Source organism: Carya illinoinensis, chromosome 3 (assembly GCF_018687715.1).
Source record: "Carya illinoinensis cultivar Pawnee chromosome 3, C.illinoinensisPawnee_v1, whole genome shotgun sequence".
NCBI classification, from domain to species: domain Eukaryota; kingdom Viridiplantae; phylum Streptophyta; class Magnoliopsida; order Fagales; family Juglandaceae; genus Carya; species Carya illinoinensis.
In genome coordinates, this window is record NC_056754.1 from 1929556 (window position 1) to 1948344 (window position 18789).

At 36.9% G+C, this 18789-nt stretch overlaps 2 protein-coding genes and 1 pseudogene across 3 annotated transcripts; 1 reads left to right on the forward strand and 2 right to left on the reverse strand.

The window, feature by feature from the left end:
- Positions 1–2727: 2727 nt before the first annotated feature.
- Positions 2728–4538, reverse strand: LOC122302403 (transcription repressor MYB6-like). The gene is made up of 3 exons (XM_043113646.1): positions 4109–4538; positions 3867–3996; positions 2728–3565 (listed from the first exon to the last, which is right to left on the reverse strand). Exons 1-3 carry the CDS (start codon positions 4239–4241, stop codon positions 2926–2928), a joined length of 903 nt encoding a protein of 300 aa, XP_042969580.1. The 5' UTR covers positions 4242–4538; the 3' UTR covers positions 2728–2925.
- Positions 4539–5930: 1392 nt separating this feature from the next.
- Positions 5931–14297, reverse strand: LOC122302401 (O-fucosyltransferase 9). Of its 2 annotated transcripts, XM_043113644.1 has the most exons (10): positions 13240–14288; positions 12206–12278; positions 10961–11028; positions 10061–10149; positions 8892–9089; positions 7841–8045; positions 7569–7736; positions 7068–7235; positions 6754–6944; positions 5931–6356 (listed from the first exon to the last, which is right to left on the reverse strand). In XM_043113644.1, exons 1-10 carry the CDS (start codon positions 13621–13623, stop codon positions 6188–6190), a joined length of 1713 nt encoding a protein of 570 aa, XP_042969578.1. In that variant the 5' UTR covers positions 13624–14288; the 3' UTR covers positions 5931–6187. The 2 variants fall into 2 exon arrangements, with proteins under 2 accessions (XP_042969578.1, XP_042969579.1); XM_043113645.1 differs by lacking the exon at positions 5931–6356 and having other exon boundaries at positions 6815–6930; positions 13240–14297.
- A 1301-nt stretch (positions 14298–15598) lies between these two features.
- LOC122303029 lies at positions 15599–18425 on the forward strand (annotated as a pseudogene).
- The last annotated feature ends 364 nt before the right edge of the window (positions 18426–18789 follow it).

Genomic DNA, 18789 nt, shown 5'->3' on the forward strand with positions numbered 1-18789 from the left:
CTCTGCTAGCTCCATCTTCATCTATTAGAGATCATCTAGATCGATGCTATTTATATATATATATATATACACTCCTTTTCCACTGATCTGATCATTAATTAAACTATATATATATACACATTATAAATTAAATTAATAGAGCTACGCTAGCTAGCTAGCTGCTACTTGGAGAAATTATCACGGATTTTTTATCGATCTGATCAGCTGGCCGGCCGGCCTATAATTTCATTAATGCATGGTTCACGGATATATAATACTCATGTCACAAAGTTCTTTTTTTAGGGTTGAGTGGGAATTCCTCTTGGATAAGCCAGCCCAAATGATCAGCACGCAGTAGTACTTGAAACTACGTGCGCGCAGCTTCAGTTTTACACAATCGAACCATGTAAAATATTTTTTTAATTGAAAGTTGGTATTCTAGGTATAGCAAGTTTGGCCATTAATTATTCATATTCGCAGTACTATATATAAGCTTCCGCCCATGCATACTGCTGCATGCACGTGGTTTGTCATATTAGAATATTACTATTAATCAATATCGCCTGATAATGTTCGGTTAGGTCAACCCATTCCCATGAATGAGCTAGAAAAACATATATAATTGATCTCCTTTGGTTAAGGTATATAAAGGAAAACATTAAATTATATGTACTTACGTTGTTCAAGATGAAGATAATAATGCATGACATATATATTTATATATATAATATGGTATATTTTATTAGATTAAATGAACCAAACCATAGTTTTGAGGCACCAACAATATCAAGAATATTCAAATCCTTTTGATCCATTCATAATCCCACCATCTAATTTCCTTTGGAAAATTTAGGGCACAAAAGATGATCACTACATGATGCACTTCAAAGTTCAATCTTATCTGTATGCATGTGCAAGCTGCCAGATGATCATGCAATTACTGTTTAATGTTCAGTGGTATATTTGCATTCGATCAGGAAAATTCCAGCAATTTTCTGTCTATTAGCATTTGCTTATACGTACCTAACCGCGTGATAATCAACAGGAAAAGGTAATATATATATATATATGTATAGCATCAACTACTTTAACAATATGCGCATCATGTGACATTCTCGATCGATCCTCGTTCATAATCTGAAGGGGAATTGAAGTAGGTTCAAATACTAGTACTTCTAGAAATGTTGTCTATATTAATGGCTAGGTTTTGACCAATTAGCTGGTTAATTAATTCAATCAAATCCACAAAGAAATAATGGCCGATGGGTACATGATCTTGAATGGGTTTGGTTGAAATCTAAATCTACAGGTTCGGCGGGATGGGATTAATTGAATGGCGGCACATATGCCTAAGCATGTATCTTAAAGCATGCGAGTCCATATCCATTGGAAGTCAGGAGAAGTTGTGTCGGGCTGGGAATTACCACTACCCCCCAATTTGTCTTTCCATGACTAGTGCAAATATATATGCAAATATTGGTAAATAGCTGAAGAAAACAGGCACCTAATTTTACGAATTGATGTAAAATTCCTGGCCGGCCAGTGCATTATTAGTCACTAAGCACAAGCTGGTCGACTGACTCATGATCGATCTCTGGCCTAACTACTGTATGTGCCAAACCCCATTAATTTTCCTGTTTTAATTTACGTGCAATCACAGCTCGTTGAAGATAAAAACACGTACAGCTGGGATCAGGTTAACCAAACTATTAAGTTTCTATTTGGTTGTTGATGAATCAAACTCAACTCATATCAAATTAATTATTGATAAGACTTACGTAATAAGTATTGTAAGTAAAATAATAAACAAAATTGTAAGTATGTAGTATTACTTTTTCTTTTTTATCTTTTTATTTTTTCTCTCAATTAATAAATTTATAGTATAAGACTGCTGAGTGGAATAAGTCTTTATCAAAATATGCACCATTTCGCTTTTCACTCAAATTATTATCTCCCTCGATTAAAATTGATACCCGAATTTAAGTTAGGTGTATTGGTCTAAGGGTATCATGATTTGTCCTAGGACCTTTGTGCTGGCGGCCGGCCGCAAGATGGGCCGAAGAATAATATTAATGGATCAATCCCTGGGGTTTTTTTATGTTAATAAAAACTCCCATTATTAATATATGTATATATATATATATATATATATATATATATATATATATATATATATATGGGACTCTTACTTAGACAGATAATTAATCGAAGAAATTAATGGATAAGTGCAAATGTGGGTTAATGATTGATGGATTCGTGGGAAATAACTTGTTGATGAAGGAAACGAAGGAAATAATATGCTATATAAGCGTTTAACATTATTTGATTGTAATATATACATTGTTTATTTTGTAGATATTGCCGCATGGTCAAGAAACGAAATTCCTTTTTTTTTTTTTTTTTTTAATAATAATAATAATAAAAATGGTCTGTGTCATGTCCCACGAGTTTCTTCGATGCATGCACATGGTGCAGTACTTGTCTTGTGCACATGGTATGACAAGAGAATCATTAATCATGGGACCATGTGGTAAATAATTAAGCCACGACTTTAGAAGTTTTCGAACTTTCGGAATAAAGTAGTTTTCTTTTTTAAATGGATTTCAAGGAAGAAAATTTAATATTGTATAGAATAATATTGGATATAATTTTTATTGATTATTAATATTTGTAATATTAATATAAAATTCTATAAATTAATACGTAAAAATAAGTGTACATCAAATTTTAAAGATAAGGTATAAGACATAGAATCAAAAAGTAACCGATCCATGAATTGTAAATACCTAGAAACATATCATGTTTTGTAGCAAAGGGAAGGACCAATATACATGAGATGTGTCATGTTCCTCTACATGTCATATGATCAACATATATCTAAAAAGTGGATATGATTACATTGGCATGTAAAAGCATTAAGCAATTGAAACCCAAAAAAAAAAAAATTTATGAATCAGAAGTTTTGTAATATCTGAAGAACCCGTTAGACTTCTGGCAATTCCTACACAGCTCTTTCCTCTCATACCCTAAATGGCAACACAGACACACCGCCTGTGCAACCATGGCAGACTGCACCGTCCCAAACAACTGGTAAGGAACTTTCTGTAGCTTCGACTCGGCCGTGTTTGCAGATGAGACCCTAGTTGACTCGGCCTGAAACGGCCCAAGACCTACAGAAAGCTCCAAATTGAGCTCGCTCTCGAACAGCTCTTGCTGTTGTATTGGTTTTTGTCGTTGTTGTAGCCGTGGTGATCCTTCCTCGGTTGTTGTGCCGCTGCTGGTGCAGTTCACATCTTCAACCGACTCGGTCTTTGGGTTCAACGTGGCGGTGCTGAAATCATTGCAGGCGTACTCCTTGTTTCTCTGATTTATGAGGCTGATTTCGGCTACCGGTATTGATGGCGGAGAAGATTTCCTGAAATCTAAGTGGGAAGCTGTGGCGGTAGCGGCGGCGATTTCGTTGATGGGGCGGTGAGTTTGAGGGTCGATGCCCCGGCCGATGAGCTTGCGCTTGATGTGAGTGTTCCAGTAGTTCTTGATCTCGTTGTCAGTTCTTCCCGGTAATCTTCCCGCAATCAAAGACCATCTGCAACAATTTCTATGAATAGTTAATAACTTTTAATACAAACAAAATTGGAATTTGATATACAGCTTGCTTTTCGTGCGTTTTCTTCGTTTACCCATCAATCAAACAAAAGCCTATTTATAGGCCGGAAACAAAACCACCCCTTTTTGGGCATTGGAAAACTAAAGATGAGACAGGAGTCGAAAACAGTAGCTCCTACCACGAACCATGGTCACTAAACCCAAGAAATTAAAAGGAAAAAAGTTTTAATCATTCATACTACATGTTTTACACTGGATAAGGAAAAGAATTGGGGATTTACTTGTTTCCGAGCAAACTATGAAGCTTGATGATGAGTTCATCTTCTTCTTCAGTGAAATTACCACGCTTGAGGTCCGGGCGGAGATAGTTTATCCACCTCAATCTGCAACTCTTGCCGCACCTAAGCAGCCCTACATATATAGCAAAAATAATTATCAAATTAAGAAACAAGCTTTAGGAGGAGAGATTGATTTCCAGTTTAAATTGATTGTGAATTAGGTGAAGGAATTAATTGGCATGTACCGGCGGCTTTGGGGAGGGAGCGCCAGCAGCCTTCGCCGTGAACACGGATGTAGTCGATGAGGCGCTGGTCTTCCTCTTTGGTCCAGGCGCCTTTGTTGGTGTGCGCTTTTTCACAGCAAGGTGACCGCCCCATGTTTTCCCAATGTTTGTTTGAGGAGAGGCGTTGGGTTTGGATATAGATATGGAAAGTGGCAAAAACTCAATAATAAATGGATAAGTACCGTATGTTAGATGTGTTTCAAGTTTCTTACAGTTACCTCCCCTTTTTCTGTACGTACCAGTTGGAAAAATAAAGGGATGACAATAGAAAACCGAGAGAGCGAGAGCGAGAGAGAGAGAGAGAGAGATTGGTTTTGAAGGAGTGGGGGAGAGAGTAGAAAGGATATATATGTAGGTAGGGAAGTGGGGTGGGAAAGGAAAAGGGAGGGGAGAGAAATGAGAGTTGGGCAATAGAGTCGGGGGGTTCTTTAAAGAGGTGGGGGCTGAGGGGGATAGGGAAGTGCATGTGGGAGAGGAGAGAGGGGATTTGACCAAGTTGGTGAGAGGGACAAGTGGTTAGTGGTTACAGATAGGGCTGGATTTGGTAGGTAGCTCTACTTTTACGTCATTTTGGGGCTCTCTTTCTCTCCCTCTCTCTCTCTCTCTCTCTCTCTGATGATTATTATGGTTTTTGTTACTTATTTGGGCAAAAAAAAAAATGAAGATGAATTTCTTTTTCTTTTATATAATAGTGTCATAAATTCAGAAACAAATCCGAGAGTTAACAGTGCCAAGATTTCAAAATCAGACCTGACAACAGTAACAGATTTTGAAGATCGAAATAATATAGCTCGGAACACAGACGATAAGAACGATTCTGTAGAGTTTCTAGTTTCCTTAAATAGGAAGTAACAAAGAAAAACAAACCCGGAATCTGGCAAATGGGAGTGACTCGTTTCTTCGTTGTGGGCCTTGGGTTCCCTCGGTTGCCCATTCTTGTTGATTCAACTCTGCAATAATTCGTATCGTTTTCGAGGGTCTAATTGTCGCTTACGCAAGAGTATTATTGCATATATTACCTCCATACCTTGGTGATTATATATATATATATATATGTATGTATATTTCTCATCATCCCTGGCACATTACAATGCATCTCACAGTTTCTTGTACACTCGATGAACGTAAAAATTGGCATTCATGACGAACGTATAAAGAACATATATGTTTTCTAATCGAATAAGGTAGGCAAAATGCAAATCCCACAAGAGGTAATTAAATACAGCAACAGTGACATGGGAACATCGTCTTACTTTTAACTATGATGTTGCGATCTTCAGATTGAACAAGCAATAGTTTAGTTTAATATGAGGGAAAACAACTTGAGCAACTTGAGACGACTTTTGTGCGTCGAAGTAACCAGTGGTAGACTTTTGTTTCAAGCAAAGAAAGTGAATCCAAATGCATATATATAAATATATATATTTATAATATGTGGTTACTTTGAAGTTTATTCTTGTTTGTTAAGTTCTCTCTCGTACTCATTTTTCACATTTCCATTGTCTACAACAAACTGAGATCATTGGATCTGGACCCCTCTGGTTGGACTGTCAAATCGCACTAGCTCTACAGAATTCGGGGTGGGACGAGGATCTTCATTATAACCACAAATTCATACCGGGGATTTGGGGTGGGGGGGCGACTTCTTCCCTTGAAGACGCCCATGACTTGATTTAGAAAGCAAGTCGCAGGAACAAGGAATCCATCCAAAACAGGATGACGAAATTAATGAAAAACATAAATACAAATGGTGTGTGTGTGAAAATATATGATAAAAACCAAAGAAAAGAACTACAAGTGTATTTTAATTGGAGAGATTAGCTGAGTATACACTACTGCAGTACTATGTACAATTAATTTTGAGTGGCAAATTACCAGTTCTGCAGAGGTGGATAGGACCTCAAAGAATCAAAACCTCGTAGACTCCCCTGTCAGCTTAAATGAAAGAATAATTGAAGAATTAAATTGAATTATACAATATAAATTACAGGTATAAAAAAAATACATTTGTAAAGCCTAGGTATTTGTATAATCAGAGTTTCAAACAAGTCCAGTCGTGTTACTGTTTTCATTTCTTAGTTCTGCTTGTTTACACATGCAATCTGGCATGGGAAAGGTGTAGAGTGACCCGCCGGGTTTCTTCATTTCAACTCCCTTATGATCACTGTGGCGAAGCATGTCTCGCATCTGCATCCTGAAGTCTTCCCATCTAAAAGAATTTACAAAAAAGAAAATAGTAAGACGATAGGGAAAAAAATATTCTTTGCTGATGATGGCTATAATCTATTTTCAAATTGACTTTTCAGTGCTTTTAGCTTTTGTTTTTCACTTGGAAGGAGCTCGGAATTGATGAAATAAGCTGGAAAAAAAAAGTATTTAAGGACTACCAGTAATTGCTGACAAGCAATTCTATTAGCCAAATGGTAAATAAAAAAGTTGCCACATAATTCGGTGAAATGATAATGGGATGCAATCAATGTATACAATATTTTTCTTCGGTACCATAAACCTTTGATGGCAGGTTTTGAGAGATGAGAAGTATCACTTATACAGGAGTAATTCAGAAAAACAAATGAAAAATAAAAGAGAGTTTAACATCATCTTACCTGATGTTGGGATTATCAAATAATAGTGCTAATTTTCTCTTATCGGGTTTGATCGTTTTTGCATGTCCTCCATATAAATATCGCCTGTGACCCATCAAGAAGTGGGGAAAATTTCCACCCTGAGTTGTGACAAATACTTCACTGTGAAGACACACTGTGTAATCCAGAGCAGCCAACCTAGATGAATGGCCCTACATCAGAAACTTCCGTATTACAAAGATTGAATTTTTTTCTCAGCTTTATCTTATTCTTTTGTGCTAGATGAGTGTCTGGTTCCTTGTTGAAGAGTGCATGCACCAAAAATTGTACGATACCTTAAATGGAGCAAGTTCTTCAGGCGTTGCTAAAGTGTCTTTCGTTTCTAAACGTGGAAACATCTGCTTAAGTGGAGCCATATATTTTTCTGCTTTATAAATTTTTCCTGCTGCAACAAAGACTGAGGTGGTATTATCAAAACCCATGCCCCTGAGCATCATTCCGACCTGAAGGACCAAAAAGAGTGATTAGATTGGCAGACATGAAGTAGAATCCAAGGATATGAAAGAGTAAAAGTAGCAACAGTAATGCTTTTAGGTTTCCACAAGTAATAATTGAGACGGGATGAGTTATATTTTTAAGACTTGTTTATTTTCAGGAATTAGAGCCTTTAATAATAGAAATGGGAACTCTGAGATACTGTAAAGACTCAAAGCACCCAGGCAGCTGATATTTTAAAAATATTGCAGTAATATTTATTAAAAACTATAAAAGATTATAGCAGACAATAAAAAAAATTGAATTCACCAAAGGGTGAATGAGTAAATGAATTTATATACCTCCAATGGAGTTAAAGGGCATTTTCCATCCACCCGATTTACACCAGGCCTTATTACTCGACCCCTTCTTCTGAATTTTCCTCTCCAACTTCTTTCTCGTGCAATGTCCATTTCTCGTTTCTCCTCCTCCCCACCATCATATTCACAGCATGAAAACGCAACCATATCCTTTGATAGAGGAATATTTGCACTTAGAAATGATATACAAAATGGCTACAGTAAGAGGGTTCAGGAATCATACATCCTAAAAGCTGCAGAGAGAAGAATAACACCTCTTCAAAACGAAGATGCACTGAAACGTATTTGCCCCCACTCTGGGAGCTATTTTTAACCATCCGATCAACCATGTTCTCTGCAAGCATTCTTATAGGTTCGGAAAACCTTAGTGCTTCATAATTAGCTAAGCATCTAAGCTTTTGCACGTTTGCGGGAACTGCCTGAGCCAATCTGTTGGAGAAGGGTGCAATGCGTGCAGCACTGGACCACAGAATGAAGAAGATCATATATAATTTATCAAAAAAGCTCATGACAGATAGACAATAGTTCAAAAGGTCGGATATGTAATTGCAGATAACACAGTTCTACAGAGCAACCGAAAGCAATGGTAATGATTGAGATTGCTTTTTCTAGCAATACATGATGCATGCATATATTTATGCATACATGAATGACACAGCAACATACAAACCTATAGGCATGCTTCCATACATGTATGTGGCATGTATGTGCCTACATCATCCAAGTAACACCAAAGTATGCATCATCACTGAATCTAATCAGGCCAAGGTTTTGCATAATTCTCATTAAGCAAGTCCTATTAACTACCATGGGCCAAATCTAGTAGGATATAAGAACAAAAGCAAAAGAAAAAAAGGTTCACAAGTGGTAAATATCACCAAGACAGGATAATACTGCATAAAACGAGCTTCTACAGACTAGAATATCTTAGATAATTATAGCTGAATGATAGTGCTAGACCCCACAATTGTCAATAAACTAAATACATGCATATAGCATTCCTAAATAGAACAAGCAGCACATTTTTACGAATGCTATGATGCATCATCTTTCCGGTTAATACAGAAATCTCTTCCACGTACATATTTCAAACACAGTTATGTCATCTCTCCTCCCCATTTCTGTAAAAGAAACTGCTTTGCCATAGAGTGGCAAACCTTCTTTTGCATCAGTTGGATGAGGAGTCAACATCATAATTCATTGGGGAAAAATGCATATTAAGAACAATTTAGAACGAAAACAATTGTGAATTTGTCCATGTACTTAAAGAATTGAGAGAATTTGGAAAGGACAAAAATCACACACCCCATCTGCACCAGCTTAGGAAGGACCTTCTGGAGATAGTGACTTGGACTTGACCAAGCTTTTACTCTCAAATTCACAATGTTACTTATATTATTGTCAAACCGCTGACGTATTTCTTCTGGGAGCTCTTTCACCACGTCAACACGACTTTTGAGTGCATTTATGAAGAAATCTTCATCAAATATGTCACCAAACTTGCTGTGATCTCAGCAAAAAAGATATAAAACATTAGAAAATCATATTATTGTTAATTCAAGAGTGGCTAATTCAAATCTAAAAGATATTGAGAGCAGTTATTAGGCAAACACATATATTAAAAGTATTACTTTGCAACCTTCGTTAATCAGCACTTGCATTTTAATCTGCCAAGTTCCAAAGTTAGGTGCCCATTACAGAAGCATGCCAATTGATTTTAATGTTAAAAAGGGTAACAGTTTCCATCTCTGATACCAGTCAGATGTTCATAAAGGTTAGATCTTTGATCAAAAAATCATTTTCCACACATAGATAGTCCCTCAACCAGACTTGCCTTGGAATTGAAAACTCAAGGAGGAAGTTTTAATAAGGGAGAGTTACTGTTAAACTCCCAAAAAAGTATGTCCTGCAAATCCTTCCCATCATCCCCATTACACACTAGCACCAACCCGATATGCTCATGTTACTCAACATAATTAGACAGACATAAAAGCATACAAACACATCCCAAAGAACCTTATAATATAGATATCCACAACTAGATAAAGTTGGCCCAAAAATAGTTTGGACATCAAACCATAGGGATGGTGTTTTGAAAAGTGAGAACTCCACACGAAAATAAAATTTAAAAATAACCACCGAATTTGTGGGCCTAAATAAAGTAGAATGGTGAATTGAACTGCCTATCAAGGTAAGCAATTGGCATAAGGGATCATTGCGTTGATTTACAACTAGTAGTAAAGGTGGCAGGCGAGAGGACTTTTTCCACCATAGCTGAAGAAGCTTAGAAGAAGGATGTGGCAGTCAACAAGAAGATCATTAAAAATGGATTTGGCAGTAGTCAAAGGATTGCCCATGGTTGGTTGAAAAACCCGGCCACAACAGGATAACAAGCTGGGGGACAATTCTACCCATAAAAGCCACTCCAGCCAACAAAATGTATGATGATAGAAAATACTAACAATAAGAAATACCTGGAATCTCTCCAAACACTGTTTAAATGGAAAATTGGAATGAAGAGTGTTGCATTTAGCAATCCAGCAACCGCAACTGCATCACATATCTGCATTGAAAGGATAAAAAAAATTATCAGATCAGTTTTGGTATGGAATATAAAGACCTAGTTGACACATCTATTGCATTCATTGAACTCGAATTATATATCTCACTGATCAGACATACGTCAGCACATTTAACCCAAAAACCAGAAAATTCTTATAATCAATTAAACAACTAAAGACTCCAAAGTTATTAAATCATCTGGACTAACCCACAAAATTAATTTCCATCTAAAATTTTTTATCTGCCAAGAGCAACAATAAAGATGATATTCCATATAACAATTTAGGGAACAATACAGAAAGTTGAAGCACATGGAAACAGTGGACTTCAGTTTTTTGTTGTCCTGTTCCAGATTACTCAACTCACCAAGCCTTAAACCAAACTACTTCAAATTGGCGGCATCAATCCTTCATCATTAAGCAATCTCTATATCTAATTAATGTTCATGGCCACAGAATACGTTTTACCAAAGGGAAATTTTCAATAAATATGCAGACATCGGAGACAAATTAGTTGTGTCTCTGATGTCTGCCAATTTTTTCTGAGGTCTGACAAATTAGTTGTGTCTCTGAGGTCTTTTCTTGTCCATTGGGCTGCCAATTTTTTTTTTTATAGATAAGAATAACTTATCAATGGGAATGAAATAAGCGTTGCCCATGTGTACAGGGAGTATACAAAAGAAAAGACCTACTACATTCTAGGAACCAGAAATTCGGCTGTCAATTTACACATACCTGGGTAACAAATTATATATCATAATTAATTCATCATAGCTTATAACAAATGAGAAACCACAACTCGATAAAACATACCGATAAACGTTGTTGATTCAACCCACCATTAGCTTCAATTATTAGAAAACCACTTGACTTTGGCAATTCTGAGAAAATAAAATAAAATAAAAAGGTAGTCAACCATATATGACGCCTTAAAAAGCTCAATGAAAGAGAAATACAACAAACCATAAATAAGAGAATATACAAAGAGAAAAAAAATTAGGAATAGTGTATTTTCATTTTTTTATAGGTTCTAGTTCCTAAATTGGTGTATTCACATGTATACTTCAGGCGTACTTGGGCTATGCTTATCTTTATATCAATAAAATATCTTCTTACTTATTAAAAAAAAAAGGTTATGCGTAGGAATGGTATACTTTCATATCAGAAATTTTTATCGACATTTTTACTCATGAGTTAAGCTAGAGCCAAAATAACCACATATAGCATTCCTAATCTAAAAAAATAATCATAATATTTATGGTATAACATGTCGCCAGGACATATAAGCTTGTGGTCATACAAATTATTGCAACATATGCATGACATTGGATTGGAAATTTTGCATAAACAATTCTGTCGGGAATCAATTAAATGAGGGAAAGTTGCTTGAGATGATTAATTCACGTACAAGAAAAAACTATGTATGCGTCAATTTCTGAAAATGGTGTGGATAGTAGTAAGAAAAGACTTTAGCATTAGAGATGCACCAAAATATTGCTCAGATTGAACTCTGAGGAAACAACGATCAATCTTTCCAACCACCAATAGTTTTCTTTTTCCTAAACAACCCCAAAATAGTTTTGGAAAAAAGATTTACTTAACAAACCAAATTCAATAGGAATCATGGCTTACATGAATTGAACAGACAGACAATCAGCCAATGAGCTCCAACTCAAGTAGCACTTCCTCCACCCAAAAAACCAAGATGTTGGGTGAGGTTGTTGATTACAACATAGTAGAAGTGATTGAAGAGGGAAGAATAAACCTCTCTCTAGAATCCATGAACATGACAAGGGAAAGAATAGGGATAAAATCCTATAGTAGAATACTTCAAAAAACAAATAAATTAAAGTTATCAGAAGACCAAGAAAAGGAAATACAACCAAGATAAGAAACATAAGAGGAAAATCCTAGTCATCACTTAAATTTAGGGTCTAACTTGTCCTGCATCAGCTCAAGAGAAACCAGGTGCAAGTGTAACCTCCCAATCAAAAATTGAAAAGAGAAACGGTTGTAGAATATAGCTGCCAACCAAACCTCTTCTATAGAAACTCAAACCTGTTTTTGAAATAATCTTGTCAACACAAGGCTTCCAACCTTGATGCACACTTGAATTCCATGCCATCATCAACTGCATGATTCCAAAGTACAGTATTTTCAGTCATGTAAACACGCATTGGATGTAAACATATGAAGAAACGAGAAAATAAAGTATGATAATTGAGGACTAATTCCTGAAGAGTAGCACAATATTTGTAAAATACTTCATATCAAGTACTCAACTAATTTAATTGCATCGAGTAACTATGGTTTCAAATTCGATACTAGCTGCATCGAAGAAACTGTCTACTGTGACATATCAATAAAAAAAAAAAAAAAACAAAGGGCGTGACATTTGGAAATAACAATCAGAAAATAGAACTAAAGAAGAAAGAAAGAAAAAGGAAAACATCAAACAGCGTGATCTATGGTACTAAAAATCAGAAAAAAAATTTTTGATGAATAAACAAATTTTATTAATCAAATGGCAAAAGCCAGTATTACAAATAGGCAAGATGCCCTAACTAGGTAGGCAAAAAAAAAAAAAAAAAAAAAAAATGGAACCAAAGCATGCTAAATGCGTTGCTAGATACCCAATAAATCAGTGCAACTATATGCGTTAGTAAAGACCCAATGTCATTTATAAGTGGGCAAAGTATATTGCTGGTAAGGTCCACCAAGGATTGGGTTCAACAGAGAGATACCGGATGTGAATTTCACCGTGTATTGTCTGAAAAGTACAAAATCTGGGACAGAACTTAAAACAGTTGTATGAAGAGAGCATTTCTTCCAGAAGACACAAATGTAAAACAAACTCAACTAGACATGTAACAATATCTGACATGCACTTCATTGATAAAATAACCCATAAAAGTGCTTTAAAGAAACAAGCTAATTCTTATAGAAATGTACAATAGTAGATATTCACTTTCTACTTTTTAAAATACTCAAGACCTTTAAAAGAAGCATATAGTAAACAAAACGAGTAATTTCATACACTTGGCAGCAATTCTTGAATAAATAGAACAAAACAATGGGGTTAGAAACAATACCGTGTTGGCTCTTCCATTGTTCTCGGCCTCCATGAAAGGCCAGAGGTTCTCAAAAACCTGGGGACTCCTATAAACCGAGCCCGGCGGCGTGCGCTTATGCACGACAACGCCAACAGTATTCTTCAAACTAACCACGTCGAAGCCCAACGAGCCCATGTACAAGAGCATCCCCGAAATGTACAGGAGTGGAGCAAACAAAAGCACGCCTTTCCGTCGAAACACCGCCGACACGAGCATGAACACCAGTCTCTCCACCATTCTCTGCTTCGTGGCCCGGCCACCGCCGTTCTTACCCCGTCCGTGGCGGAACCGCGGCGAGGACGGCGGAGACGACGACGGAGTCGCATTGGACCGCCCGGTTCCGAGGCGACTGTAGCCGTGCATTGCTGCGGGGTTCAGAAAATGGAAAAATCCTTCGAGAGAGCCAAGATCGCAGATTTACCAGCTCATAAGGAAAAAATATAAGCGTTTACTTCTCTCTATTGTTGCCGTTTTTACGGCTCCATTTGTACACCGAGTGTAGCGGCAAAGCTACAATTGTTTTCTCTGAGCAGATTCAGTGGCGAAGAATGAAAAAATAAAAAGAATGAATAAAATAATCGACAGCTATACAGTTGAAAAAAATAAATTAGCTTTCTTTTTTCACTCGAGAATTAAAAAAAAAAAAAAAAGTTTCTCGAGAAACAAACAAGGAGGTAATGCAGTGGTAATCGAGAACCTGACAGGAAGAATTTGTGGGGGTAAGAGAAGCACGTATAGAGAGAGAGAGAGAGAGAGAGAGAGAGAGTGGAATGAGAAAACGAGATCGTAAAGAGAGAATCGAGAGAGAAAGATCAGGGAGTGCTAATTTCTGAGAGTGGAGTGTAGGTGAGGAGGAAAGAGCAATAAAGAAGATGACGTGTCAGTGCTTTGTCGTTTTTTTAAGGTTTGGGTTTACGCCGTGTCGGCTCCTTTGAGTCTCGGACCACAGGCACAGGCAATCGCGCAGCGTTGGGCAGCTGTGGGCTCGACGGCTCTGCATTGCGTGGGGCTGCGAAGATTCAAGAAATCGTAGTCATATCCAGAATCGTATATTTGTGACTTTGTGTATACCCCTTTCTGTTTAATTGGTGCCTTTTGATAAAGTGGGCTTCTTTTTTTTTGAAAAATAATTGCAAGAGCATGTGATGCTTCTCTTGTCTTTACGTCCTAATTGGAGGTTCCGGTAACTGTAAGAATCAAAGTGACACATTTCTCATCACGAGTCAATCGGATTCCCAACAAATATCAGTGGACCACGTGGAAAACATCAAATAAATACCTTTGATTAAATATACGAACGTGATTAACAAGTGTGTCGGTCGCCATATTCCTACATGAGCGTGGGATTTCGCGTGACTCTTTTAAGTCAATTGGTCTGTATGTGAAAAATTAAACTCACAGCTAAATCGTGTGAATGCAAAAACCTAGATAGCATACCATGAACGGTCTTCTGTCCAGTTATTTTATGTAAAAAAATATTTAAGCCATCTTACAAAAATAATCTAAATTAAAATCATACACGTATCACATTTTTTCTTATACAATCTTACTGCACGGAAGGAAAAATGGAGAACCAGAACGCACACGTTTAATGTACAATACACACACACACATATATATCAATTGTTTGTAACGAGTTAAAATCCGCCCAACGTTTGTTTTAAGCAAAATACAGGCAGTGATACAATTAGGTAGGGTGACCTTTTCATCAATTAATAACATTATTCCAATGATATTCGGAGAAGGATGTCTGTGGGTATATATCCTCCAAACCGGGGGACCATACATACGCCCTCCCACCTGTTGTATCGTGTATGTACATTATGCAGTTCCAAATATTGTGATACAGCTGTACTCCAAGAATCCAATATACTATAAGGAAAATATAGTTTGATTCATAAATGTTACCATGTCCACTTATATATTTTAATTTTTTTTAATTTAATAGTTAAGAAAATGACATCAATTCAACATAACCATTTCCCGACAATGTGTCTTTAATGTTTTTCTTATTTTTTATTTAATAATTAAAGAAATAATTTTTAATGATATTATGACTTTTTTAAAAGATTTAGAAGTATTAAAATAATAAATTAAAAAAAAAAAAAAAGTAGAGTAAAATACACTTCTCGAACACATTGTCGGTGGCTATATTGTGTGCATATTTGAGTTGCAGACCAGCATTGTCCCGTAGCATCGTAGCATAATCCTCAGTATTTCCATCGTGTCACCATTTTATCTATTAAAAAAAAGTATTTCCATCGTGTCAAACATTTTGATCCACCAAACGTACGTGTTACGCATAGTTTGGATGGACATGAAATGCTTGTTGGGCTTTTAGCCTGAGACTACAAAAACCTAAGGAACCTCTCTAATCTGCCCCGCTGCCGGGGCTCTCTCTTCTGACGCTGGAGTGGCAGGTGGAAAGAGAGATGGATGACATGGGAGAGATAGGAAGGCCGATTTTCAGAGACGTAAGGCGTTATTTCTGTGATTACTGCGGTATCTGCAAGTCCAAGAAGGCCTAATTACATCTCACATCCTAACTCATCACAAGGTCTGCCCCTCTCTCACCCCACCCCTGATATGTTGCTTCATTTATACATATTAAATTTTATCCTTCGTTTTATATTCGTTTTCCTTTTGTTCAGGAAGAGATTGGAGTTGACGGGGAAGAGAAAATAGAGGGGAAGAAATCCAATACTTGCTCAGAATGTGGTGCCACATTCAGGAAACCCGCGTATCTGAAGCAACACATGCAAAGTCACTCACTTGAGGTAATTTTTCGGTTTCCTTTTTCTTTTTCTTTTTCTTTTTTGTGTTTTCAGCATTGAGCTTCAGTGAACCCAATGTAGCTTTAGATTTGCTTATCATAACCAATTCCGTGTTGCGATGTTGGGTTTGGTTTGGTTGTCGATGATGATGAGCTGATGTGTTTTAGGCAATCTATCGCTAGAGAATGACTATTTTAGTAACATTTGGTCTAGTATTGTTTGTAGGCGCGTTACATCTAAATTGTATGATTGAATTTTCATATCTGTCGCCAGCAAGATTTGTGTTTATGTAATTATGTTCGTCGACTGAGTTAGAAGATCTTAAAAAGACTATGAAATTACCTGTTACACGTTTTTGCTCCAACTACGGGATGGATGAGCTTTCTTTGATGCTTTGTTGACGGTGTTCCTTCGCAAAATTATAACATGCCAAGAATTTTGTTCCTGAATCTGATTTCAACTGTTGGAGACAAATATATATTTCTTTTGTAGAAAATAAGTTCATTTGAATAGTTTACTTATCGTTGAGCTGCTAATAACCTCCTAGTGGCAAAAGATGGAGTTTATGAGTGGTGGGGTGAATGTCTGAAGATGCTACTGCTTTATTTCTCCCCTGCCAATTGCAATGACATTAATTTAGTTTCCAAGTCAATTGAAGATGAATTATTTTGCAGGAATTGTCACTTTTATGAGACGTTGAAGTGTGAAGCATTGGATCCCATACAAAGAACTCCAAAATGCGTGAGGCTCCATCTCCTGACTTGAGTGGACTAGTATCAGGTAGAAGATCTCCTGAGAAGCTCCTTCAAGCTAGCCTCATTCACGCATCGTTTCCAAGTTGAGGTTTGAAGGCTTATTGTCCATGTCTATCTAGATATAGTGGTTAGTTATCTTTGCAGTTATAACTCTTGGCAATTGTATGATGCTTTTTATTTTGTTGCAGAGGCCATATACTTGTCCTGTTGATGATTGTCATTCCAGCTACAGAAGAAAGGACCACTTGACTCGACATATTCTTCAGCACCAAGGGAAACTCTTCAAGTGTCCAATTGAGACTTGCAGCCATGAATTTTCTTTCCAAGGCAACATGAAAAGGCATGTAAAAGAATTCCATTGTGAGGATTGCCCTCCCACTAATGTTGAATGTCGGAAGCAGTATGTCTGCCGAGAAATAGGGTGTGGAAAGGTTTTCAAATTTGCATCAAAGCTGCAAAAGCATGAGGACTCCCATGGCAAGTTGCTCTGCTTTCCAAATTCCAACTCCTTTAATAATCTCTGGGTATCTCTTTACTGCTTTTTAACTTGGCAGTGTGTATTGTCTTGTTTGGTAATATTGTTATTTACACTAGAAAAAAGTGGTCTTGCTCAATTTTAAAGTTCTATTAATTGCAATATCTGACATATGTCTTTACTGTTGCAGTTAAACTAGACTCAGTGGAGGCATTCTGCTGTGAACCTGTTTGTATGAAATATTTTGCAAATGATCGATGTCTTAAGGCCCACATTCAGTCCTGCCACCAACATATCACCTGTAAAATATGTGGGACCAAGCAACTGAAAAAGAACTTTAAGCGGCACCTGCGAAAGCATGAAGCCAGAGTTTCATTGGAGAGGGTCAAATGCAATTACAAAGGTTGTCTTCACACATTTTCAAATGTAAGATGCTTTGTCAGTTTATTTTTTTACTTTTGAGTCGGTAGACACAAAACTCAAAATTATTATGGCTTATTAATTTCTTTCTCACATTATTACATATTGGCAGGAATCAAATCTCCGTCAGCACATGAAGGCTGTGCACTTTGAACTTAAACCTTTTGCTGTAGCTTTTCTGGTTGTGGCATGAGGTTCGCACACAAGCATGTTAGAGACAATCATGAAAAGACAGGGAACCATGTTTATACACCTGTAAGATTTTTTTTTTTTTTTGGTCGGCTCGGATCAGTCAACCCTATTTCCTGTATTCAATCTAAATATACATTATTCTGGCATGGTTTGAAAATGAAATTTATGGTTGGGATGGTTACTGCTTTGGGTTCAGGGGGATTTTGAAGAATCGGATGAGCAATTTCAATCCAGGCCTAGGGGTGGACGGAAGAGGAAGTGTCCAGCCATAGAAATGCTGATCCGGAAGAGGGTTACTGCACCAAGTCAATTGGATGTGGGATCCGACTATCTTGCCTGGTTGCTCTCACAGCAGACCGAGGCCGAGCAATGAGTGACAAATCATTCCCTCCAGTTTTTTCGCGATGTGGATGAACTCTTCCACTGAATGTATAGAAGTTGGGCACATATTAAAGTTCACTTGGGGATTATTTTTGTATGGTATATTAGCATACTTTTATAATGCGGTTCTTTTCATCGAGTCATGAATTTCCTTCTTAGATTCCTTCACGCCATTGCTACCCAATATATATATCAGCAATACTACATACAGTCGTGGAATTGCAAACGCCGCGCAATCGTTTTGAAAAAGAGTGAGATTTACGATTAAAAAGTTAGTTTTTTTTTTTATGTGGGTCTCATATTAATTCATTTTTTTCAAAGCAATTAAACGCCGCTTGCACAATCACGACTGTAAATATCATTTCTCTATACATATATATTCTTTCTTGTTTTGAACCTACATTTGTTTCTCGAGTTGGGTCGAGGCTTGTGGCAGGCAAGTCGTTGGCCATAGATTTTTTACGGGAACCTGTGCATGGAGGATTTTTTAGGTTCGGTTTGACAGTTGAAATTTTTCATCTCAAATTTAAAA